Source organism: Gregarina niphandrodes (genome assembly GCF_000223845.1).
Source record: "Gregarina niphandrodes unplaced genomic scaffold scaffold00012, whole genome shotgun sequence".
Classification (NCBI taxonomy): Eukaryota; Apicomplexa; class Conoidasida; order Eugregarinorida; family Gregarinidae; genus Gregarina; species Gregarina niphandrodes.
In genome coordinates, this window is record NW_011645782.1 from 37,842 (window position 1) to 61,516 (window position 23,675).

General features: G+C 54.6%; 10 protein-coding genes across 10 annotated transcripts; 4 read left to right on the forward strand and 6 right to left on the reverse strand.

The window, feature by feature from the left end:
• Nucleotides 1-319: 319 nt before the first annotated feature.
• GNI_070470 (hypothetical protein) lies at nucleotides 320-1,777 on the forward strand (the record flags this gene model as incomplete). Its single annotated transcript, XM_011131995.1, has 2 exons — nucleotides 320-1,442; nucleotides 1,548-1,777. The coding sequence occupies 2 exons, from the start codon at nucleotides 320-322 to the stop codon at nucleotides 1,775-1,777; spliced, it is 1,353 nt and encodes a 450-aa protein (XP_011130297.1).
• Nucleotides 1,778-1,781: 4 nt separating this feature from the next.
• GNI_070480 (hypothetical protein) lies at nucleotides 1,782-2,393 on the reverse strand (the record flags this gene model as incomplete). Its single annotated transcript, XM_011131996.1, has 3 exons — nucleotides 1,782-2,033; nucleotides 2,125-2,185; nucleotides 2,224-2,393. 3 exons carry the CDS (start codon nucleotides 2,391-2,393, stop codon nucleotides 1,782-1,784), a joined length of 483 nt encoding a protein of 160 aa, XP_011130298.1.
• Nucleotides 2,394-2,495: 102 nt separating this feature from the next.
• Nucleotides 2,496-5,703, reverse strand: GNI_070490 (hypothetical protein; the record flags this gene model as incomplete). The annotated part of the gene is made up of 3 exons (XM_011131997.1): nucleotides 2,496-2,604; nucleotides 2,709-3,977; nucleotides 4,607-5,703. The coding sequence occupies 3 exons, from the start codon at nucleotides 5,701-5,703 to the stop codon at nucleotides 2,496-2,498; spliced, it is 2,475 nt and encodes an 824-aa protein (XP_011130299.1).
• Nucleotides 5,704-6,260: 557 nt separating this feature from the next.
• On the reverse strand, nucleotides 6,261-9,632 carry GNI_070500 (hypothetical protein; the record flags this gene model as incomplete). The annotated part of the gene is made up of 2 exons (XM_011131998.1): nucleotides 6,261-7,621; nucleotides 7,787-9,632. 2 exons carry the CDS (start codon nucleotides 9,630-9,632, stop codon nucleotides 6,261-6,263), a joined length of 3,207 nt encoding a protein of 1,068 aa, XP_011130300.1.
• Nucleotides 9,633-9,810: 178 nt separating this feature from the next.
• On the forward strand, nucleotides 9,811-10,395 carry GNI_070510 (hypothetical protein; the record flags this gene model as incomplete). The annotated part of the gene is made up of 3 exons (XM_011131999.1): nucleotides 9,811-9,969; nucleotides 10,025-10,096; nucleotides 10,198-10,395. The coding sequence occupies 3 exons, from the start codon at nucleotides 9,811-9,813 to the stop codon at nucleotides 10,393-10,395; spliced, it is 429 nt and encodes a 142-aa protein (XP_011130301.1).
• A 612-nt stretch (nucleotides 10,396-11,007) lies between these two features.
• On the forward strand, nucleotides 11,008-12,969 carry GNI_070520 (hypothetical protein; the record flags this gene model as incomplete). The annotated part of the gene is made up of 1 exon (XM_011132000.1): nucleotides 11,008-12,969. The coding sequence occupies one exon, from the start codon at nucleotides 11,008-11,010 to the stop codon at nucleotides 12,967-12,969; it is 1,962 nt and encodes a 653-aa protein (XP_011130302.1).
• Nucleotides 12,970-13,095: 126 nt separating this feature from the next.
• GNI_070530 (RNA-binding motif protein) lies at nucleotides 13,096-13,565 on the forward strand (the record flags this gene model as incomplete). Its single annotated transcript, XM_011132001.1, has 2 exons — nucleotides 13,096-13,261; nucleotides 13,309-13,565. The coding sequence occupies 2 exons, from the start codon at nucleotides 13,096-13,098 to the stop codon at nucleotides 13,563-13,565; spliced, it is 423 nt and encodes a 140-aa protein (XP_011130303.1).
• Nucleotides 13,566-13,649: 84 nt separating this feature from the next.
• Nucleotides 13,650-19,778, reverse strand: GNI_070540 (putative helicase; the record flags this gene model as incomplete). Its single annotated transcript, XM_011132002.1, has 1 exon — nucleotides 13,650-19,778. The coding sequence occupies one exon, from the start codon at nucleotides 19,776-19,778 to the stop codon at nucleotides 13,650-13,652; it is 6,129 nt and encodes a 2,042-aa protein (XP_011130304.1).
• A 243-nt stretch (nucleotides 19,779-20,021) lies between these two features.
• GNI_070550 (sulfate transporter) lies at nucleotides 20,022-22,619 on the reverse strand (the record flags this gene model as incomplete). Its single annotated transcript, XM_011132003.1, has 4 exons — nucleotides 20,022-20,689; nucleotides 20,807-21,998; nucleotides 22,144-22,246; nucleotides 22,303-22,619. The coding sequence occupies 4 exons, from the start codon at nucleotides 22,617-22,619 to the stop codon at nucleotides 20,022-20,024; spliced, it is 2,280 nt and encodes a 759-aa protein (XP_011130305.1).
• A 592-nt stretch (nucleotides 22,620-23,211) lies between these two features.
• GNI_070560 (C2 domain protein) lies at nucleotides 23,212-23,580 on the reverse strand (the record flags this gene model as incomplete). The annotated part of the gene is made up of 1 exon (XM_011132004.1): nucleotides 23,212-23,580. One exon carries the CDS (start codon nucleotides 23,578-23,580, stop codon nucleotides 23,212-23,214), a length of 369 nt encoding a protein of 122 aa, XP_011130306.1.
• Nucleotides 23,581-23,675: the final 95 nt, after the last annotated feature.

Here is a 23,675-nt window from a genome sequence, read left to right on the forward strand (position 1 = left end):
GGGGAAGATTGGGGACTGGGATTGGGTTTGGGGGTGGGGGTGGGCGGTACGGTACGGTACGGTAGTGGGACTGAATGTGCGGCAGAGTCTGGGCGTGCAGCTGGCTGGAGGTGGACGAGTGGGTTTGCGGAGACCCTGTGGGCTTGCGGAGACCCTGGGATGCTGTGGTAAGGTCCAGTGGTGAGATTGGCGGGTAGATCTACCCGCAGTGAGATCTGCCTCGGGGAGAACTACCATGTGGCTTAGCGGGGAAGTCTGGTGGCGAGGGCTGATGGTGAGGGTCGTTTGATAGAGCGTCGTTTTGCAGGCCTTCAAGGCGATGGAGCGGCAATTGTCGAACGAAGTGATGCGCGACCGGACGAGTTTCACGGCGCGTCCTTCGTTCCGTAAGCAGGCGACGTTACCGGACGCAGACGTGTTGAGGCGGCGCAAGTTGGTGAAGTTCATCGACGACGAGTTGATTGGAGCGATTTCCGCATGCCACACGTTTTATGATGCGCATGGGGCGATTCGGGAAATTGCGCAGGAAGCGGGCGAGCTACTGCGCCTGATTGACAACCATGGTAAGGTCAAGTATCCGCGAGAAGATCCGTACAGACAGCTGCGTGATATGTTGAATCGAGACCGCCTCATAGACCGGCGGTTCCGCCCCGTTGCCCGACCCAGCTTGGCAGCCCCAGCAAACGACAGTCGTAGCCCCACTCGTAGCCCCAGTCGCAACCTCAGTGGCAACCTCAATGGCGACTCCCCCAGCCGAACGCCGACCTCAAGGCAACGGCCTCTTACCCACCGGCCGTACCTCCGCAACTCGAGCAGCCTGCTCTACGACCCGCGGTCCGAGGAGTTTGCTCGCGCTTTCATACCCGAGTGCTTGCGATCCACGGGGGTCACTACACGTTCAGGGGTCACTGCCCGCTCGGGGGTCACCATCCGTTCCGGGCCACCCGCAGGGGTATCTGCGGGGGCGAGTCAAGACCGAATCGTGCCGGCTGCCAGTCCCTCCGACCCAGCTGCGACAGCGGAGTCGGAACAAGTGCGATGGGATCAGGACTCAAGTGGGGAAACAACCCAAGGTGGCAGCCAAGCATGCGGCAACCAGTTACAGTCAGCTGGCAGCCGTCCAGGTTGGGAACGAAGGAAGCAGCAGATTGAGAGCAGAGAGGTGCTAGAGGAAGGCGATGACATATTTAGTCAGTTGGCCAAAGAAGTGCAGAGAGAAACCATGTGCATGGTAAAGGGTTTGAGGAAGATGCATGTCTACATAGGGGACGATGTCAAGGAGCCGGACACACCTTCAACTAGCTCCGCCAGCAGCGCCTTACCGGTGGCGACTCCGAAGGAAAGCCCCTTCAACATGCTGCGGAAGTTTCTCTTTCAGACTACCCCACCCCCTCGAAGTACAATCGGCCTAAGAGACGCCTTGACTTCCAGAACCTATAGACGTACGCCCGCTCCTTCCCACGCAGCACAGAGCTTCAGCACAGAACACGTAGCTTCAGCACGTCTTTCGGTGGACAACTAACTTTGACTCGCCCTGTTCTGTGCAGATACGGATCATGACCCCTCGACTTCCAACAATGAAATCTCGACGTACACGCTATCGCATGTGGATACGCTCGGCCTGTTAACTATTTTGCATCAGCAACAGCTGCTGATTCAAACGTTGGTTAGGACCACGGTGGGAACTACAGAATTGCTACTCCACTACGATCGAGAACTAGACCAAGACAGGCGCGTGGCAACGATGATCGAGAGTCTTAAGCAAAAAAGCGAATAGAGACTCATGCGCTGGATTGTTGCTCTTGTGACTGTTCACGCGGTGTGACAGTGACAGTTATCCAAGGCCCCGACATGAACGCCAGGAAATGCACTGGTCCTCGGAACTCGCGCTCTTGAAGTTTCATGACGTCGGGGACGAACTCAGGGTCCGTCTCCTGCGGGATGGATTCTTCAGCTTCATTTGTTTTAGTGAATACGCTCTTCACAAAATTCCACATTCTCCGGTCTTGCACGTTTTCCCGGTGTTGCACGTACTAGCACATTTTTTGTGTTGTTGCAATTTCACTTGTATCGATGCAACTTCTCGACCGCCGACTTTATAGTGTGCTGACAATCTTCTGTCACCTTTATTTCCTCCGATATCTTCCTGCGGATAGCCGCATTGCGGTGCTTGAGTGTCCGCGTGCTAAAGTAACTCAATGTCGTCGTCTTAAGCAACCTTACATTTCATGAACCTTAGCAGACAGCTCTTTTACATCCACGTCGGACCCCTCTTGCATCAGCTTCTCCTCTTCGAGCGGGGCTGGCAGGGAAACCTTCTTGGAGAACAAATGTCGAAATCGTCGGTCCCAGCGTTCGAGACGACGACGTAAATCTCCTTCAATGGGTGTCATTGCGATAGCACACACGTGTGTGCGCACGCATTAATAAGCGCTTCGCTTGCTAAAACTAACTAAAAGGCTTTCCCGAAAGCAAATCATCTGCAAATAAATGGCTCAATCACTATGAAAGCACTTACCAAAGAACTCATGATTTCTTTCGTATACTTTTTTATAATCAGATTTGTCAAAGTCCTTGGCGATAGTTTGGACGTTGCCGAACATTCTGCAAGAATTAGGAGCATTGGTGGGGCGGTGGGTGCAGGCGCGTGGGGGCGTAGTAAAGCGATGCAGGGTTGTTGATCAGTGGTATTTGTGTCAGATCTGTACTTTGTTGCCATTAATTTTGCCAAGTGATTTTGGACGGTCATAGGTAGGAAGTTGACCTTGACGTCGAATACGGCGCAAAGTTGCACCCTGGTTCTGCTCCCCGTGGTAGATAGGGCGAATGCGAGGGCGGGTATTTCCATGTCGACAGCTTTGGGGTTCATAGCGGGCAGCGGCACGCCCATGAGAGAGGTGGCGGCCTTGGGGTTGTTGAAGCACCACATTTGGACTGCGTTGAGGCCGGGCACCTTGAGGGCGTCGGCGGCCATGCCGTAAACGGTAAGTTCCCTGCTGGACATGGGCCAGGGCAAGGCGACCTTGTAGCCAAAGCAGAGTCCAAGTGGCTGGGTGGCGAAGAGTCGTTTGGTCTCTGATAGGAAAGGTATCCACTTGATGTGGTTGTCTGCGTCGAAAGTGAGGCACATGACCTTGTTGGTGGGACATTCAGCATAGCCGTCCATGTAGCTGAGAATGAGGCCGCCCGCGATGGTGCGCCAGCGGATCTTGCAAGTGCCTCCATTGAACTCCATTTCGTTCCAGCCCGCCTTCTTCAACAACGCCTTGTCAGCCTTGCCCACCACCGGGATGAAGGATTGGTACCTTAAAGTCATTTGGTAATGACACCGGATCAAATGCGTCCTGTAATCGCTGGCCAGCTCGTCCACCATCGGCAGCAGCTCCGCCAACTCGGCCTCACTGTGCACCATCTCAGGACCTTTGGGGATGCATACACACTTGACGTACACGGGCAACATACAGTCGCAACTCAACTTCCAATTGTTCCGGTCGTTTCGCAATCGCGAAGCATACGACGCATCCAGAGCCCCACAGCCGTAGAGCACAACGGGCAATGCAGCCGCATCCTTCACCGGACCCTTCACGAACTCACGCCCGCCCGTCTCACCCACCTTTATGTCATTGATGAAACTGTCAATCGCCTCGAGCGAGCTCTGCTTGTGCTGCGCCGCCTGCTTGCAAATCCACCACGGCGTGTCCCGCTCTACCAACACATCCGGCACTCCCGGCAACTTACTTGTAGCCTTCAGAAATTCCGCACGACTCATCATCGACCGCAAACCCGCTAATTCCGCTGCTGAAGCCGTCGCACCCAATCGCCTAGTCACCACAAACATCGGGTCCACTTTCAACCGCTCAAACACACCTAATACTTCCTGCTGCAACCGCTCCAAGATACCATGCGGCACGGTGCAATCCTTGTTCTCCGCGTGCACAAAAAACTCGCTCTTCAATTGCCTAATGCTGTCAAACACTCTAATCGAAACAGAGAATAACCTTACCCTGTAGAAGTGTGGGGTCCCCAGACTCGGGAGGCGTGCCCCGCGCCCCTGGTAGAGTGCCCTCTGGTTACATGCCCTCTGGTTACATGCCCTCTGGTTAGTGTTCTGGTTAGGACTTACGGCGGCTTCGTTATGCGGATTGAAGAGACTTTGGTCAAGTTCCTGTTCGAGCCCCAGGTTTGCACACGCGAGTTCGTTGGCAACGACACGATTGTATCGTGACTGGTCATCGGTGACTCCGGCCGCCCTTTGGGGCTGGGGCTCGGGCTAACTGGCCGGGAGCTCTGCCTCCCCGCCGACGTCCTCGAGACCGAGCGGCTGACCGGTCGGCCCCACAAACCTCGATTCGTTGAAGCCTTCAGCGGGTCCCCGATCGGCCTCACCCCTTCGCCGAAAGGCTCCAATCGAGAAATATTGCTCGGGCTGGAGTCCAGGGTCACCCTTCGCGAGACCGGCATCATATGTGACAAAGTGTTCGGCGACAAAGTGTTGGGTGACAAAGTGTTCGGTAACGGACCGCGACCTGGCGACTCGGAGTGAGTTGGAGACTCGGAGTGAGTTGGAGACTCGGAGTGAGTTGGAGACTCGGAGTGAGTTGGAGACGACTCGGAATGGTAGGCGCCAGTCCGAACCTCGAGGTCTCCAGCGGTGTCACCAACGATGCCGCCAGCAGTGCCGCCGGCAGTGTCGCCAGCGCGGTCCTTCAAGACGGAAACAGGTTTCACTGACTCGCCGAAAGTTCCAAGGCCCAATACTCCTCTCTGTCCAGTCCAGACGGCCGCCGTTCCGATGGCTGTCGCCCCTCCCACGTCTGTCACCCCTGCCATGCCTATAGGTTGTGTTCCTGCAGCCTGCATGGGTGCCCTGCTCTCGAGGGGCGACGGAGACCCATGGGTAATGGGCGACTTGGCACCGATAGGCGACGGGGAGACGGCGGGCCCCTGGCTCTTCCGGCGCCCTGGACTGCCGAAGGGGGTGCAGCCTCCGGAGGAGATAGGGCTCCACTTGGCCAGGGCCATTTCGGTAGTTTTAGGTCCGGGTCGAAGTGTCTTGGGTCTAGGAGGACTGGCGACGGTGGCAGTAGCAGGAGTCCGCCTGGCGGCGACTCTGGTGTTGCAGGTTTCGGCGCGCTTCTTTTGTTCGTCGCGGTAAGCCTCTTCAAAATGCGCCTTTCGCGCCCCTTGTGCAATCACAGCCAAAGTCCCCGCCGCTGGCGACCCGCCCGTCTGGTCCATCATGCCCAAGTGCGCCAACTCTGGTACCCTCAGGTGCAACGCTGGCGACAGGACCGCGTCGTCGCTGTACTCACTTGAGTCCATCGCTGGCGCCTCAAACTCGTAACATGAGTCACCAAGGACCACCACGCCGCCTTGCCTTTCACGTCTCGCGCGGGACCGTTCTGACCTGCCGGTCGATTTCCCAGTCGACCTCTCAGTCGATCTCCCAATCGACCTCTCAGACGACATCATTGACTTTAGTGCCTCACCATCCGACCGCAAGCCAATGGGTGTGCTACCAATGTACTCGTCCTCCTCGTCATTTCGGTACCCAACCACGGGCCGGGCTGCTGCAAGAACCGCCTCCTGTCCAGCAGCCGTCGTTCCAATAACTTTTGCTCCAACGGCTTTTGCTCCAACGGCTTTTGCTCCAACGGCTTTTGCTCCAATAGCGTTTGCCCCAACAGCCTTGTCACAGACCATTATCGGGCGACTCCGCGGCGGGCGGCTTGGTGCTCTAGTAGTGCCCGTTGGAGGACTGGCATCTGACTCGTCTGAAAGAGGCAAGGCGCTTCCGGGGATGCGAGTGGAGGCTGGAGAATAGTTTGCCTTTGCTTTGGTCCATTCCGTTCGATCCATGTGAGTCTCGGTTGCTCCCATGATTTGCTCGGTCAGTCTTGGGTCTTCGTTCGTCCAGCAGCAGATTAGCCGGGTTGCGGAATCCGGAAGGAAGCTGAAGGCGTACCGAGACCCTTTGGCGGTAGTTTTTATCGGGGTCTTTTGACTATATGTACCGCCATAGAGTCCGTCGGCCATGCTTATATGTGTTCCAGGCGAAGGCGTTCGCGATGCACGCGAGGACCCCCAGTTGCCCCGCTCACGGTCGGGGACCGAAGAGGGCAACCGAGACAAGGACTTGTACGGGAAGGTCGCCGGAGCTACCGCGACCTGGTATGCCGCTCTTGGACTCAACAAATAACGCCGACGGTTTCGCATACCCGGCATGACACGGTCACTGGTAACAGTCGCCCTAACATATCTCAAACGGAACTGTCCCATGTTGCAAAAATAGACTGTAAATAATTCAAATTCAACGTGACCAGACAACCTTCACCTTCCGACCTGCCGGCCTCCACCGTGCCTGAAACACTGTCCAAACCAGAGGCGTTGTCCAATACAGTGGCGTTGTCCAAGCTGGAGGTGCTGAGCAGTTGCGGGTCGAACAAATTAGTGCGGCCTACACACTCTATTTCCCGAATAACACTGTCCCCATTGCGGTCCAGCTGAACGAAGGGAGATTTTTCGGCCAAGTCGAGAATACAGCGGTCCAGTGCCCGTCGACAATGTTGCTTCATTATGTGGCGTCGCTCCAACAACAATGTCAAAAGCACAGAACACAACTCTCCGTCGCTCGTTTCATCGAGCACTGCTGGCGGCGGTATAACAAAGCGCAGCAAGTAGCTGCATGCGCAAACGTCGTCCACACAGTCGTTGGAGATTTCGCGCACGCTTGCAGCAAACTTAAATTGCGACAGTTTCAGGGGGGAGTCTACTTCGTTTAGGCATTTGCTGAGAGGTACGCCGGCTTTATGCAAAACAGGAAAGAAAGATCGTATATCGACCTCAGAATGACTCCCACCCAGCGCGTCAGCGCTGGAGGGAGATGGGAACCATCTTTGCCAGAGTTCCGCGACAATATGGCTTACAATCCAGCCGTAGTCTTGACAATTTAGCTCCGCGCACACGCGTGCGACGGACGCATTTTTCTTTTGCGGAATCATGCGCTCCGTGATATAAAGTATATAACGGGTCCAGAAAGTGATGATCAGTGCATTCCTCAGGCAGACGCGATGTTGGTACTCCACCAGTTCTGCAGACGGGATCATCAGGTCAGAATAATTTTTAATGATAGCAAACAGGTGGTTTTGGTTGTTCGCCAACCACATGCCATTAACTTCCGTGAAATCCAGCCGGTCCTCCCAGAGAAGCTCCGACAAACTTGTCCACTCTCGCGGACTCCGTCGGATGGTGCATTCACAGAGTCCGTTCGCAAGTTCCTTGCCGTCGCAGGACGCTGCTGGCCACCACTCGTGGCGGTAGTCTGCCTTGAGGAAGGCCGTGATGCATCGGAGGATTTCCTGGGTTCCCTCCTCCGGAGCTTGGCCCGCCGTATCCAAGCTCTGCGAAATACTAAGCCGAATCATTGCTTGTCGGACACCAGGTCTCCCTGCCGGACTGTCGGAAGCACTCTCCTCTCCGTCATCCTCAATTGCATCCTCTGAAACATGCTCCGTGGTAAGAGATGGCGGGACATACGCCAGGGCAGGTTCCACAACTTTCCGGAGTATAATGTCCGCCACTTTGTAAGGAGAACTTTCGGGCCCGAAAATCTTCATCACAGCTGCCAACAATGAATACTGCGGATTCCGAACCCCCTCATTCCCCCCACCGCCCCCAGGTCCTGCACCCGACGCCTTTATGCAGTGGACCGCTAGAGTGCAGATCAGGTCGCTGACTCTGGACACACTGCTGGGTGTCGGAGCAATGGACACAGAGAAGAGCGTACTGAGCCACATCCGAGCGTCAAAGTGTCGCACCGTGTGGGGTTCGTTGAGCCAGGATGTGATCCAGCTCAGAAGCACGTGGGACGACTGGGGTTGGTCATAGCTTAATTGGCCATAACTTGATTGGTCATAGCTTGACTGGTCCTGTTGGTGTGGCAGGTTGGTGGTAGCTTGATGCACCTTCTTGACCATGGTCTCGTTGACTTGGTTCCGGTTGATGGCGTTGACAACCATGGACAGTAGGTCTCCCGCATTCGCTTTCGTGACGCCATCCACGAGTTGGTAGTCGCCGATTAGAGAATAGGCAATCATTGCTCGAGTCCGTGCGAGTAAGTCGGTCATGCGGCTGAGGGTATTCCTGAACGAGACGGGGAAGCGGAGGGCCTCCTCGGTGGTGGGGGCTCGGCTGACAGTGTTGGTGCCGGGTGAGAGGACGGTGCCGAAGGGAAAGCGGTAGGTGGCGCCTCCGAAGCTGGCGGCGAAAAGGAACATGGTGCGTCTTCTTTCGTCGAATGGCATGGACCAGAGAGGTCGGAAGGAGAGATATGCGGGTCTGGAGATGTGGTTGACCAGGGAGTCGAAGCCTGATCGACTGTCTTCCTCCCCAGCGTCCCCGCTTAGAGGGTATGGGCCGATGAGGTCCTGAGGGTATCCGCCAAGGGCGAGAGGGTCTTCTGGGGGGAAATTGAGGACGAAGGCGGCCATGGCGGTAGCGTAGAGTTCGACGGAGAGGTGTAAGCGGCGATAGTACATCCATTCGAAGTCTTTGGGATGGTAGCCGGCAAGGAGTTGGAGGATGAAGTTGGGAGGCATGTTGCTGGGTCGGTCTCGGTAGAGATAGGGTTGTATGCGCGGGTCGCTGACTTCGAAGGGGTGGTCGGTAGGGGATGGGCATCGCAGGAGGTATGTGAGCATCCGTTTGAGAGAGGTGGGAAGCGGGATGAACCCTGGGACGAACTGGGGCACAGTGGTAATCGGTGCTATTTTAGCGTTGCCCCAGATTTCAGCAGTCTTGCCGATTTCGGAGGTCTTGCCGATCTCACCGATAGTTCTAGAGGCAGCCAATTCAGCGGCGGTTTTAGCGGTACCAGAGTCGCCGCTGCGGTCGCCACTACGGTGGGAGAGAGCAATGACATGTTGGATGACTTGGCTAAGATCGCGAGTGAATCGAAATTGGGGGTTGGCAAGGACACTACAGGCGGTGAGAATACTGGTTGCATCGTTAGGAGAGTAGTAGTAGATACCGAGGGCAAGGTCGGCGAGGAGTACATTGAGTGCGGGATCTTGAAGACATGGCTGGAGTAGGAGGGGGTTGCGCAGAAGGGCATGGAAAGCCTTGATCAATAGCACATTATGAGGTAGCGACGAGCCGGGTAGGATCTCCTTCAAAAATAAGCCCACAATCGACAGGTGATGGAAAACCGTTTGCAGTAACACCAATGAACGGGCAACCCCCGCGGGTGTCATATACCGTAACATCGAAACCAATACGGCCGCCAATTTAAGTCTTGTCTCCTCAGCTGCCGTATCTCCATTCGCCAACCGTTCCAGTAATGCCACACATGCTCCCGCTCCCGCCGGTGCCGCAAAGCCCAAGTAAAAAAGGCATTGAGCCACAGCCACCACGTCTCCTACCACCGTCGAAGGCAAACCAACCGCAGACACATCCCACGGACGCAATACCATCACTCCGAAACCCGGAATGCACACCTTCTCCACACTTGACGATTCAATGTCCGCATCTTCAAACGCACGCAATAACACATCGTACACGCCCTGCGCCACACTCCGCAACAACTCCTCAAACGTCAAACAATGCGCCACCGGCACAGACCATAAACTCTCCATATACTCCACCTTCCCACCAAACCAAAAATATTCCCCCCCCCCAGAAACTTATTCTTACACCCATCGGAACCCATCTGCTCCCTTCCCATCTGTCTGGCTGGGTATCGCCGCCGTCAGTCACGATCGACCCTTCGGCTTTCCGTCCGACTTGGGGACCGGTTTTTGATCGAAAAAAATAATGTTCAAGTGTTGCTACAAGACGCTGGAAGGATCCGCCGAGGAGCTTATAGTGGGACCACCAGTGTTCAACGATGATCATTCTTCAATGCTACACTCAGGTTTGTCTATGAACAACGCTTCCAGTACTCTCAGACAAAGAACCAAAGACTTCCTTAACGTGAGCTCCACCGCATTTCTACGGGTGGGAACTGTGCTAACGGTTGGCTTTTCAGGCGTGCACAACAGGAGTGGAGCTTCTCTATGATGGAAAGGATGCAATGTTGGCTATCGATGAAAATATCACGGTAAGTACTCAAACCGATGGGATGACCGCAGTTCCTCCAAATGCGTGTGCACACGTGTGTGCACAAAGTTTTGGACAGACGGGCATGCTCGATTTTTGTAGACGTTGACAATTAGTCTAACAGGCAGTGACACGACCGTGAAGGTGCTCATGAAGAAGATTCAGCGCATTCGTCAGGATAGAAATGCAATTATAGTGTGCGCGTCAGATGGCGACCTTAAGCCGTTAGTTCACGAAGAGCCTCTGATTCTCTTCTGCGCTCTCACTTTGGTTACCGACCAATCTCGAGCGGCGGGGTGAGCAGCGTACGTTACATAGTTAGTTATATATTGGGTCAGCTGCGTGACTTTGCAAGAGATCGGCAGAGCCTGTTGTCTGGCGCCTTTTCTCTGGCGGTTCAGCCTACGTCTGTGTCTACGTCTATGTACACGTCTGGGTCTACATCTACGTGCTATCTCTGGGTCGACGTGCTCAGGTCTTATTCAGGATTGAGTGCGTCTAGAGCAGCTGGGTTGCCAAGGTGCCTTGCATGCAGGGGTGGCACTGAGTATGAAGAAAGCCACGTTTTTATTAGCGATTCAGCTGGCGACCGCTCGGCCTAGTCAGGTGGACCAGCGGCGCGCCACGGACGGTCGGAAAGACAAGATCTTCCGCGGGAATTTGTTGACTCCGGCGCACAGAGCGGAGATAGCACGGAAACACTCGATCGCGTCGCAGTTGGTTGAGGAAGGCTACCCGGTGGCGAAGCCTCGTTCGAACGACCCAGCCGGGCCATCACGGAGGCGGCGACCACAAGCCGTGGAGACGGAGCCGTTGCCGCGGGGTGGTCGGCACTCGGGTGACCTGCGGCCGATTCCCGATGCCGCGGACGTTGCTGAGAGCACGTCAGCACCGTTGGAGGCTATCGAGATTATGCCGCTCCCCGCCGGTCCGGAGGGGTCATTGAACGCGCGCACGAGCGACTTAGTGGGCACGGAGCCCTGTGACGAGGAAGACGCGGCCGGTCACATTAACGTGCCAGGTCCCGGAGGCAATGGTCCTGACCCCACCCCACCACCTAGTGACAGCACCACCGCCTGCCTCGACGACGACCGACTCAACCAACTCATTGACCAGCGACTCAAACACCCAGAACGAGAACATCAAACTGTACACAACCAGGAGGCTGGACCTGCCCGAACGAGGCACCCTAGAGCCAGAGAACGGGGCAGGGCACACAGCGACCAGGAAGAACGAATCAGCTCCAGCAATGGCTTCCTCCCACTCGCCGTCTTGCCGGGCCACGATGACGAAGCCGCAACCGACGAGGCGACTCAAGACATGGTCTCCCTCCCCGAAGTCGCGCCTGGGACCGAAGTCGTCCCCGAGCAAAACGCTGGCGCCAACGGCGACGACGACGACGACGAGGAGAAGACTACCCTGGAAGCGGAGCAACTCGGCGGCGATGAGCAGGCCGCACATGAACAGGAAGAGGAACCCGCTCCCGAGGAGCAACCCGCTCCCGAGGAGCAAACCGCTCCGGAGGAGCAACCGGCTCCGGAGGAGGAGGAGGAGGAGGAGGGGGAAGAGCTGACTGTTCCCGAAGAGGAGGGGGAGACGGTACCCGTTGAAGAGACCACGACGACCAAGATTGCGACCACCAGTAGAACCGACACAGAGACGACCGCCGCTGAAGAAGAGGAGACTACCTCGGCAGAGGAAGAGACTACCCCGTCAGAGGAGGAGACTGCCTCGGCAGAGGAGGAGACTGCCTTGGCGGAGGAAGAGACTACCCGGTCAGAGGAAGAGACTACCCGGTCAGCGGAGGAAGTGACCTTGTTGTTGGTGGAGGAGGAGGCGGCGACGTTGATTTTGCCTGAGGAGGGTGCGCCATTGCGTCGAGCGATTGCGCCGCCGTTGGCTCCATCATTTTCGCGTTTGCAGAATTTGGTGGAGAACGTGGCGAAGACGCCGTTGACGGAGGAGGAGGAGGCGGAGTCGGCGCAGACGGAGGGTGAGTTGTTGCCGTGTTTGTTACGGCCGGGTGGGTGCGAAGTGGAGGACCGGACGCCGTCGGAGACGAAGCCGTCGGGGAAGCAGGGTCAGGTGTTGAAGAAGACGCAAGCTCAGATTGCGAAATCGGTGACGAAATTGCAGAAGGATTTAGACATGCGAACAGCAGAGGTGGTTAAGGAGATAGAGCGACGGGCGGCTGAAATGCGGCGTGAGATTGCACAGGAGGCAGAGCAGGTGATTGAAGCCGTGAAATATCTTGTTACAATCCTTGCAGACTCGGTCACTCGCGCGGACGAAATGGGCGAAGGTTTTGTACGAGAATGGTTCGATGACGCCAGCCAGCGCTACGTAGGCACCACTGCCAAACCATTGGACGCCGAAATCAACACCTGGGAAGCCGACTTTAAACAAGAAAATAAAGGCGCACATAAAAGCATGGTCGACCAACTCAAAGCCCGGGTCGAAAAAACTCGGAAAAAATATGGACAACCAAGAGACACTAGTGATATTAACGCCGAACTCGGTCTAGAAGACCAGCAAACCGACCAGCCGGAGCCGGAGGCGAAGGCCGAGGGGAAGGCGGAGGCGATGTCGAAGGCCGAGGTGATGGCGGAGCCGGAGGCGAAGACCGAGGTGATGGCGGAGCCGGAGGCGAAGACCGAGTCGAAGAAGAAAGGGATTGAGAAGAACCAGAAAAAGGAGGCTGAGGGGGAGGCAGAAGAAAGTGACCAACAGGAAAAGTCTTTTCGCAAACGAGTTTCTACTACGCCCACTCCAGAGGATGCCGACTTCACCGAAGAATTAAAAGAAGGCCAAGCTAAGGACTTCCAGAATCTATCGGCTCCGTTGGCCCGGTATGGATTTATAGATGCCGCCTGAGCGTCTGGTCACGTAAGTTTGGCCATCAAGCTAGTGACTAACCAAGCTAGTGAACAGGCCGTTTAGAGATCTTTGTACCTTTCTTTTTTGTTCTCCCTTTTTATATAATATTAGTTCCTTTTGTTGATGGAAGAAGAACGTGATAGCCGTGATGGTCGGAAACACGGCCGACGGGACGGGCATTCGCGGGAAGAGAGATATTTGGGGCCCAAAGGAGACTTTACCAATTCCAAGAATGAGGTCGTGGTGGGGTCCCGATACAAAAATAAGTCCATAGTTACTCCTTGCCCATGTATGTAAACCATTCTTTATTGCCCCAAATAACCACCCCTTTTTTAGCTGTCGAAGGCTGGATCTTGATAGTCAACGGCATCCATGAAGAAGCTCCAGAAGACACTGTGCTCGAGGCGTTCGAGCCGTTCGGGGAAGTCCATGGACTTCATTTAAATTTGGATAGACGAACCGGCTATGCCAAAGGGTACGCTTTAGTTGAGTTTAAGGAAAAGGAAGCTGCCGCAAGGGCCATCCAGGAGATGGACGGGTCCCAGCTACTCGGCAGGACAATTCTGGTGGACTGGGCGTTCATTAAACAATAACTTCGACGACCGAAAGACGGTCGGCCAAAAGGCCATCGGTCAAAGGCCGTTCGCAGAAAGCGAAATCGTGTGTGCACACGAATTTTAAGCTCGAATATGAGACACGACTGCCGCCAGTCCTTCTGACACTTCCGCAACCATGCCGCGCAGCTCCTTGCTGTAGTCTGCCATGTCAGCGTTGGTTGGTTCGGTGATGGAGTCGAGTGCGGCCTTGAGGTGCCGCAACGACTGGTTGGCGGCGAGTGCTACGAAGTAAGCTTCACTGGCGCCGACCTTGTTGTGTTGGATGAGCAGTCGGAGGCTTCGATGTTCGAGTAGCTCGGGTAGGTAGGAGTTGACGAGAGGGAGGCTGGCCTCCTCGCCTGTGAGGGGGTTGCGCAGCTCGGCGAGGGTGTTGAGCATGAGCGGCATGGAGCTGGGTTCGGCGTAGACGTCGGGCCGCACTCTGCTGCAGATCATTTCTGGCGTGGTGAGGTTGTCATCGCTGCGGCCAGCGAAGAAGGGCGACTGAAGGATGGCGGTGGTGTGAGTTTCTCGGAGCATCTTTTTGGCCAGGCCGTGGCTGTTCAAGGCGCCGGCTGTGACGGCTCCGTTGAAGTCCGTTTCCGTCAAGGGGGTATAGCATTCCTGCAGGCCGTCAGGGCCTGCGAATTGCGCTAGCCGTTTCTGTTTGGCCAGAGTGAGTGCTTGAAGTCGCGCTCGGCCGTTTTCCAATACTAGCCGGTCGAACTCTTGTAGCACAGACATTTGGGGACCAGCCATGGGTGGGAGAAGCGGGCTCCAGCCGGTGCTGCCGAGTGTGCTAACTCGTTCGGCGAAGGGGAACAAAATTTGGTACAAGTCGGGGTTGTACGCCAGTTCGAATCTGCGCACAATGTTGTAGCCGAACGAACGTTTCTCGACCGCCATAGAGATGAACTGTAGCAGGTTTGCCGTGGCACTATTGGCCACGTTCTCGGGTGCTAGGGCGCCACTCATGAGTGCAAAGGGAATCAATAGACTAGTCTCGTCGCTGCTGAACAGCGCTTCGACTATTACGGACATGGGGAGCGCGAGGCCCTTGTTGTTGAGTAGACCCAAGCGAATAAGCAGATCGATTGCGAAGCGGAAGGTGAGTCCGTAGACGTCTTCCATCTCCTCTTCCTGGTTGGCCCGGGGCCAGCCGAGTTCGAAGAGCGAGGCCTTAAGTAGCTTGATGAACTTGGTGCGGTTTCTGTCCACTTCCTGGACGATCTGGCCTTCCGAGAGTTTGGCATTAAGTCCATTGAGTACGATTTCATCGTCCGTGACTTTGGAGAGCTTGACAGCCTTGAGTACACTGTTTGGGCGGACGGGGAAGTTGCCGCTGAGCACGGGCAGTTTGGTGCATAGAACACGCCGGACCTTCTTGAAGGGGAAGTCCCAGAACACGACTTGTCCAAGAGAGTCGAAGCCGCGACGACCGGCACGTCCGGCGGTCTGTCTGAAGAGCAACGGCGTCAAAGTCGAGGAGTCACCGGCAAAGACGGTGGACTTGCACGGCATGTTAACACCCATGGACAACGCGATATCCGACACCACCACTCTCAAATACCGCGCTCGGAATAGATATTCAACTGCACGACGATACTCTCTGTGTAGAGCGTCATGATACAGACCAATACCGCGTCGTAATGCCTCCACCAGTACGGGTGAAATACGACCCAACTTGACATAATGGTCGATTTTACAGAAGTTCAAAATGTCTCGGAACTCTTCCTGGTAACTCAAATACATGCGTCGATCGCATAAGAACAATTCCGAGTCGTGCTCATCCGCCACATCTAGAGGTGGTGGTGGGGGTGGACCTGATAACTCGGCCAACATTTGTTCGTCGATGCCTTGCTCCTCTCTTTGTTGCTTACTCAGTGACTTGAGTTTCTCCACTTCTTCCCGTCTCGACAACTCGGCCTTGTACTCGTCCTGTCGCTGTTTGTTCAACGCACGAGTCTTTGCCGCTAACTCCGGCGTACCATAGTACTTATCATGATGGTCATTGACCAATTTCTGTACCAAACGGTAAAACAGTCGCGACGCGAAAGCACGGTTGAAATTGAAGACTAAGGCTGGGAGTAGGCGACGACTTTCCAAGGAGCGAATGAGTAGCAAGAACTCTGCAGGACTTTGGAACCCGCTATACACGTCAGCACCGCCTTCCAAGACCTGCGCCAGCGTTTTGCCAGGTTGCGGTTCCTCTGCCGCCTGTTCTCCCTTCACTTTATACCACGGCTTCAGCTTGTTTAATCCCAATGGCTTCTCTAGCCCAATAAGGTCTAAAATCTTCTGGTAGCTCTCCGGATCCAGCAACTCCTTACGAGTATAACTTTCGAGCGTGAATGCTACTGACTTTGCATAGTAACCATACTGCTTTTTAGTGATTGCCTGCGTGCCTTTGAAATACCTCTCCGGCTCCCAGTACTCGGTGAACATGTCTATGTCTTCTTTTTCGGCGGTGGAGACTTGCGCCTTTTTCGATAACAAAACTTCACAGGCTGCACGGAATACTTGCAAACAGTCGGGGGGGACCATAGCGAAGTCGCCAGTCAATGTGCCGCTTTTGGCCCTCTCATAATTTACACATAGAATCGGGTTTAGGTTGTATAGTGCGCGCTGCTCAGAGGAATAGTACAACGTTTTTAGGTCAGCATAACGTTCACTGTACTTAATGAATTTGATGGGTCTGGCATTCGGGAACGATTGAGCGCGCTGTAACCAACCCGCGAAGTCGTCTTCGTTACCCACAGTTGCGGAGAGTGCCATGAACGGACAGGGAAGCAGCTGTACCAAGTTTTCAGTATCCTTTCCCAGTTTCTCGTCGCCGATACAGTGGACTTCATCGATGATGACGTACTTGAGTTTTTTTTGCCAGTCGCGATGTTGCTGCTGCTTGGACGACAGGATGGCCTGGAACGCGGAGGGTACGGTGATGAGGACTTGGCAATTGTCCCAGTCGCGTAGACGATCTTCGTACAGGTGTCCGCATAAGGTGGTCTTCGAACCTGCGGGGTAGGCTTTCGAGCTGAAACGTGCCGTAACCTCTGCCTCAACCTGCAAAGCCAACGCTCGTGTAGGCGAAACGAAAACCACACACGCCTCGTTATCGAACCTCAACGCTTGGTCCATGGCGTAATAACAAATGAACGTCTTACCCGAAGAAGTCGGAGCCACAACCAAAGCACTTTCCTGTGTGTCCACTGCGTCTAACAATCTCTTCTGCCAACCATCGGGAATAAAAGGCACACGTGGATCCGCAACAGAGCCCAATGAACGTGTCATATCCGCTCCCAAATATTGCATCTGGAAAGTCATCTCGATATGTGGTTGGATCGCGAAGTCGAAACTTTTCGTGCATCGTTTTACTCGATGCTGTTCCAACTTCTTCAGGTATGAAGCGCGCTGACGCTCATCATCCGCTCGACTCTTTACCTGACTATCCGTTGCTTTCGAGCCACCCTTACTACCTTGACCGGCACCCGGCTTCGCACTCTTCTTTTTCTTCTTCTCTTCTACGACTGGTGCGGGCATCGCGCTCTCACCCTTGCTATTCTTCAATTCCCACTGCTTCCTAGCCCACGAATCGAACAAGACACCAGCGGAGTTAGCGAATCCCAGAATCATCAGTAAAGTCTGGAATACCTTGATGTGATCGGGACCCATGATACTCAAATACTTGTCCGTGCTCACTTGGACGAAGCGGAAAATTACACCAATCAACTTGAGGATGCCCTGTTCCTGATTCTTCTGCTGGATGTTCCGTATCCGCCATGTATGCTCTAAAGGTTCAACCAAATTTATTGCGATGCGGCTCAGGAACTCCAGACGGTTCTCGGGTAAGGCAATCGCCTTGTTAACTGCCGGGAAATCCTCCAGCACTGTCGTGTCCAAAGCGTTCCTGTTGCCAACCAAGAGCTCCAAGAGCGCGCCCTGGAAGGAAGCAGGGTTCTCGATTTTCTTACGAAAGGCGTGATCCATGTGCGCAATCATCTGCTCGTAACCATCGTTGTCCTTCTTCTTGATCTTCTCTTCCTTAGCCTCTTTATTTTTCGAGATGATTGCTGCTGCTTTGTTACTGATCTTCTTCTCCGCCTTCTTCGGCTTCACCGCCACCGCTTCATCGTCCGCCGTTTTCCGCTCCTTGTACCACGGGTGGTCGCTGGTGCACTTGCCGCCAATCAAGACGATCGGCCGATGCAGCTTGTCCAGATATCCCATGTACTTGTTGATGTTACGAGCGAACACCTGGTCGTCCTGCTGACAACGAAGTTCCCATCTCTTAAACGCGCGTTCGAATCGCTCCGGCGGAATACGAGTCAGCCACTTGGGCAACTGCTTCGGGCCCTTAGTCGCCGCCGCGTCCGCCATCACCGAAGCAAAATCATACCGGTCAGGGCACACGCCCGTGCGGAAACGTGTAAACTCCTTCGACTCGACAGATCCCAAATCCGGCGGCCCCGACTCACCCAACGATTCCTTGAAACGCTTCACCAACTGCTTGCCCAAGTACTCCCCATCGGTCTCATACGTACCCGGCACTACCTTCCGCATCATCTGGATCAAAAAGTCGTTCGTCACATTGACCACCGACGGCTTAGCCACGACCACCTCCTCACCAGCACCCCCTTCACCAGTCAAAGCCTGTCCGAACAATTCGTGGGCCGGGATCTCAGCGACCAAATCCTCCAGACCCTGAAGTGTAATAGGGAAGAAGGACGTGGACTGCAACGTCGTCCAGAGGGCGTCCAGCTCCGCAGCCGCGGCGGGATCGATGCCGAGTATCTCCGCCGTCATGGGTTGTGTCTTTTTCTGCCATAGTGCCACGAGCATGTAGACGAGACGTCGTACAGTCAGTTCGTCATATAGATCGACACACTCACGAGCGGCAATCGAGTCCGCGCTGAAAATCGGCTGTACCTGGTTCCCGTTTGCGGGTTTGACCATTTCCTCGAGGTAGTGCTGAAGGTGCAGTCCGAAGAACTCCGAACCGGTGGCGTACATGTCTACGGGTAGCGGCGGCAATTCGCAGCGACGGTCTTGCAGCGTCGTGGCTTTGGCGACCAGGTCCGCCAGGAATAGGCACTTAAACCAGAACACGGTCCACCGGTCCTCCTCCTCCTCGCCGGTCGTCAACAAGTCCTTGGCTGCCATGGAATACAGCGCCCGTCTAAAGTCCGTGGCACTCACATCCGCACACTTAGTCGGCTTCGTCTCAATGAACTCTTCCAACTCTTCCAGAATATTTTCGTTCATCGCCGCCTCCTTTACTTCCGCCTCCAGACCCGCGGAGTAGGAGTTGTAACTTAGCGACCATGCTTTCACACGACGTGTGACGATGTGCAAGTTGTGCAGACAACACACTGAGATCTGCCGTCCAACTGCGTTCAGCATCAACAAGTACAACATTGAGAAGCCGTGTTCACCCGGGGCCCTGTTGCCTGACTTGGAGCTACCGCCCTTAGAGCTACCGCCCTTAGAGCTACCGCCCTTAGAGCTACCGCCCTCCTCCTCTCCATCCTCATCGCCATCCTCCTCCTCTTTATCGTCATGTTGGGCGAGAGCCGCGTAGATTTCCGACTCGGCAAGACTGGTGTGGGCGCCGTCCTCGACAACCATGATGAAGGGTTGCTGGTGTGTGATGAAGTCGTCGTAGGCTGGGCAGTACCAGGACTGGAAACGGCAGTAAGGAATGGTGGCTGCATTGGCAGCGCAGTGAAGTAAAAGCGTCTCGCGCAAGACCCAAAGTAGCGGGTGCGATTTCAGAAGCGTTGCCTTAAGGCAGTCAAAGAACACAAGGGTATAATGGGAGATGCCCACCTCATACAGACGGGCCAGGAACTGCTCCACCTGCACAACAACTTCAATGAATCTCGGCCTAGTCAAAAAGTCAGCTTCGAACTCACGACCGCAACAAAAACGTAACAACAGACCTTCCGCTGAAATTAACGCACACTCGTTCCCTCCCAACTCATCACTAATGTCGCGACACACCGGCTGCAGTGCCGCGTACCACCATGCAAGCACCTGCTCCGTCCGTAACCCCTTCGGCCGCAACGCCAAATGCTCCTCTATGCTCTCCTCCAACTCCTCAGACGCCACCGAGACGCCGTCGTCTACATCGCTTCCGGAAGACGCTGACGACGACACTTCCTCCACAACCTCATCCTCAACAACCAACGTCTCAGGGGCCGTCGGATCCATAGCAAAATTTTGAATTATATATCCCCGCAGAACGCAAACGAACTCCCCCAACGCAACTCGCGCAACGCAACTCGCGCAACGCAACTCGCGCAACTACCATAGTGGCCGATGAAATGTGACGACCCACTGCACCAAACCTGCTGCGACCCACTCTGGGCCCTCAACTGGTCAACAGTCGGGACAAACAATCGGGGTAAACACATACATCGTTCTTAACTAGCTAATAAGATCCTTCCAGAGGTGTTAGTCCTCGTCGAGCGCGGAGACTTCCCACCGTCTCGCTGCGCCGTAGCTGGTTTGTTCTTCGACCACTCGGACGTTTGGCACGAGTGCGCTGAGTCCGTCCCATTCGTAAACTTTTTCCATTTCGATTTCGTCTTGAGGCTTTTCGGTACGATAGGTGCAGAGGGAGAGAGCTGGAGGCGAGATGTTTCGTGTGATAGTCTTGGTCAGAGTCCGAGCAAGGCCTTCATGCATTCGGTAGACCATGGGTCGCAGAATCTCGGTGGCCACGTTAGGGTGCGACTTGACAGCGCTGGCCCAGAGATAAGCATCGTGGTTTGAGAGGAAGCACCGTTGCGGGGGGACCACCTCGTAAAAGTTCGCGCGAAATAGGAAATCACGTTGCGGTCCCTTCCAGTTGCTGAAGGCGACGATCACACCATGGTTCGCTGCATGCTTTACGATCCGCTTGATCGCGCCGATGCTCGTGATGTCCAAGCCGTTTATCGAACTGCAATCCAAAATAAAGATAAAGTGCGCCACCGGCTCCGAACCCACTCGTATCGCGTTCGAAACCAACGGAGGGTTCGTCGGTACTTCCGCACCTGGCGACACGTACTCCACGTACTCCCCAAACTTCACCTCGGACCCGTCCGCCGTGCTGTTGCTCGTAGGTACGACTTGCAGCGCTGCAACACCGCGACATGTGTCCTAAACTGGGGTTGTGCAGGGTGCGCCACACATCTGTGTGTGCCACACATTCGTGTGTGCCACCCATTCATGGACAGGGCAGGGTGTGTGCTTACGTTCGGTGAAGCGTTCGTTGATGACTTGTCGGATGTGTCTTTCAAGGTAGCCGCTGTTGCAGAAGTTGAGGGGTGCGTCAATGCGGAAGATGGCGATGGAGGGGTCGACTTCGATCATACCAGGGAAGCGTCGTAGATCGCGGTAGATGGTGGTTTCTTTGATACGTCCTAGTTCAATGAAAGGGGGACGCAGTATTGACTTGCCGATCCAAAGGAGTGAAAGCGCGACAGATACGATGATGCCTTCGGAAGCTCCGAAACAGAATGTAACTAGGAAAGCGACAAGCCAGAGCATAAGATCAGGTGAGCTACCACCGCCACCACGGAGAGAAGCGGCATGCGCGGTTTTTTGGAGTTTCCATAGTCTCGCGAGCTCGCCAAATTCAGCCAACGAACTGGAGACTCCTACCAATACAATTGCTGCAAGACAAGGCAGTGGTAGAAACCGTAGCCATTCTGTAAGGAATAGTAAGACCCCCATGACGACTAACCCGCTAGATGGGCCTTGAAGCCCCGCAGTGGCACCAAGCCCTTCTGCCGCTGCACTCCGACTGATGCTTGTACTGCCCGGATAACAACCAAGACATCCGCCCGCTAAATTCATTGCCGAAAATGCCAACAACTCATCCGGTACAGTCACTTGGTACTCCTGCCTAATCGCTATCGTCTTCGCAATCGATACATGGATCACAAATAGTAAACTAGAGATCTTCACAGATTCCCAAAACACCTGCCGAAAAACCGGTATCTCATCCATCACCACTCCACCACCTGCTATACCACCACCTCCGTCCGCAGGGGTATCGGAGGCGAACAGGTGCATCTGAGGCAGACCGTAAAAAGAAGGTAAACCACGCGGAATGTGCCCCACGATCGGAATGCCGTATTTTTCCAAGTCGAACACGAAACTGGCCACCACCGACGTAATCACCAGGATAAGTGGTCCAGGGATGAACCGTCTCCGAATCTGCTTGCATAACATTAGAAAGGAAATGGACCCCGCACACAACATTAAAGGGGCCCACAACACTTCGTTTAAGTGGCTACTGATGTAGTATAACGACCGTGGGACTGTCCACTGAGCCTTCAGATTCCGGAGGCCCAAGGCATGCTTCAACTGACTCGTCGCCACCAGGAATGCGGCCCCTGTTGCAAACCCGCTCAGAACTGGATCCGCCAATAAATCAGCAATCTAGAATCAAAACGGAGTTCCCGGGAACTGACCAGGAGGTGTGGCCCCGGAGGTGGATGCGGATGGACCCCTTGGGGATGGACCCTTGGGGATGGACCCCTTGGGGATGGACCCTTGGGGATGGACCCTTGGGGGTGTGGATTACTATAGCAAGACCTCCTATTCTGTAGATCAAGTAGAGAAGGCTGCAAATGAGCGAGAGCAGAACCGCTGCGTTCGCTCGTCGGTCCTCGCTAGAGTCATCGGCTCTACAAGACATTGCATCTTTGGCTTGCCGACGAACATATTTGACATGTGGACTTACCCAGTCAGATTGTCAATGCACTCTCCTATCATTAAGTTCTCAATCGCCGCGCTACCAGTAACCACGTGATTGCTGGTACCGTACGTGAAGTATCCAATTGGGTGAATCATGTTGCTGTACAACCCATAATGCATCGGCATACCCGCAAGAGCAGCATACGACATGCCTTGCGGGATACACATAGCTCCAATGCTAAAGCCAACTAATATATCATTGATCATTCTGTTCCGGTACGTCTTGTTTTTGAATCCCGATTTTGCATTCGTCAGAAACACTGATAAAGGCCCCTTCGAAACCCAGTCTTCCAACTTGACCATATTCCCCCTCTTCGGCAACTACCGAAAAACACATGCTAGAAAGGATGCAGAGGGAGGGGAAACCTCCGGCAGAAGGGGGGAAGGCCGTACGTAATTGCCCAGCAGTGAAGCCGCGAACTTGGCATGCGACCTTAGATCGTTGGGCTCCGGCCGGTTTTCTTCACTCCCGAAGAAGTCCTCATGTACATCTCGTTCTGCTGCCACAACTCGCATCAAACAACCCAAGTCACCTTATTCCAAGTCACCTTATTCCAAGTCACCTTATTCCAGTCACCTCGCCCTAAGTCACCTGCTAATCGAGCGCTATATCGCCTCTGGAAAAACCCGAATTGGACCAATTTATACCCTTCATTAACCACAAGATCATGCACCAGGTACCAGTACCTGGCCCAAGCCGCCAGTACCTAGTTCGAGTGGTCATCTAGTGTCCAATCCCACATGGCGCAGAGTGTGTATACGAGCTCTGAATTCAGCACCCGTATTCTCGTTTTTTAAAAGCTCCTGCCCGATTCAGTCGTCTCACAAAAAAATAAATTAAACAAATTATTCATATCCTCGCTGACCGGGTGCGATGGGGTCTCAGTGGGCAGCCTTATTGGTCATGGACTGAGATGGCCAGCGTCACATTCGGGTTGAGGCCGTCTCCACTGGCGTCTCGAAGTGGAATGGGTCCCATAAAACAATAACCGTCTCTGGCCCGGATGGTCACTACGCCGTTAGCGAGTACCTTGTCAGAGGAAAGTGTGGCCTTGTCCAAAATCTCGATTTCCAGGTCGGTAGCTCGCATGGGGAAGTTGAACGACTCATGGAAAATGGCACGACCACCGGCACGCTTTTTGACGGAAGTAGAGCCCTGCTCCGTACCGCATTTGATTCGACAGTAGGGGTCCGTCGAAGACCAGAAAGACGCGGTCTCGGGGAGACCGTCGACTTCGATAACGGAGATGTACAAGTACCTCATCAAACTTTAATTAAGTTCAAACTGTGATGGCGGACTGATAAATTCTGCTAAAAAAGATCCGTGGAGACACAACGGACATAATTCATAGGGGGGGG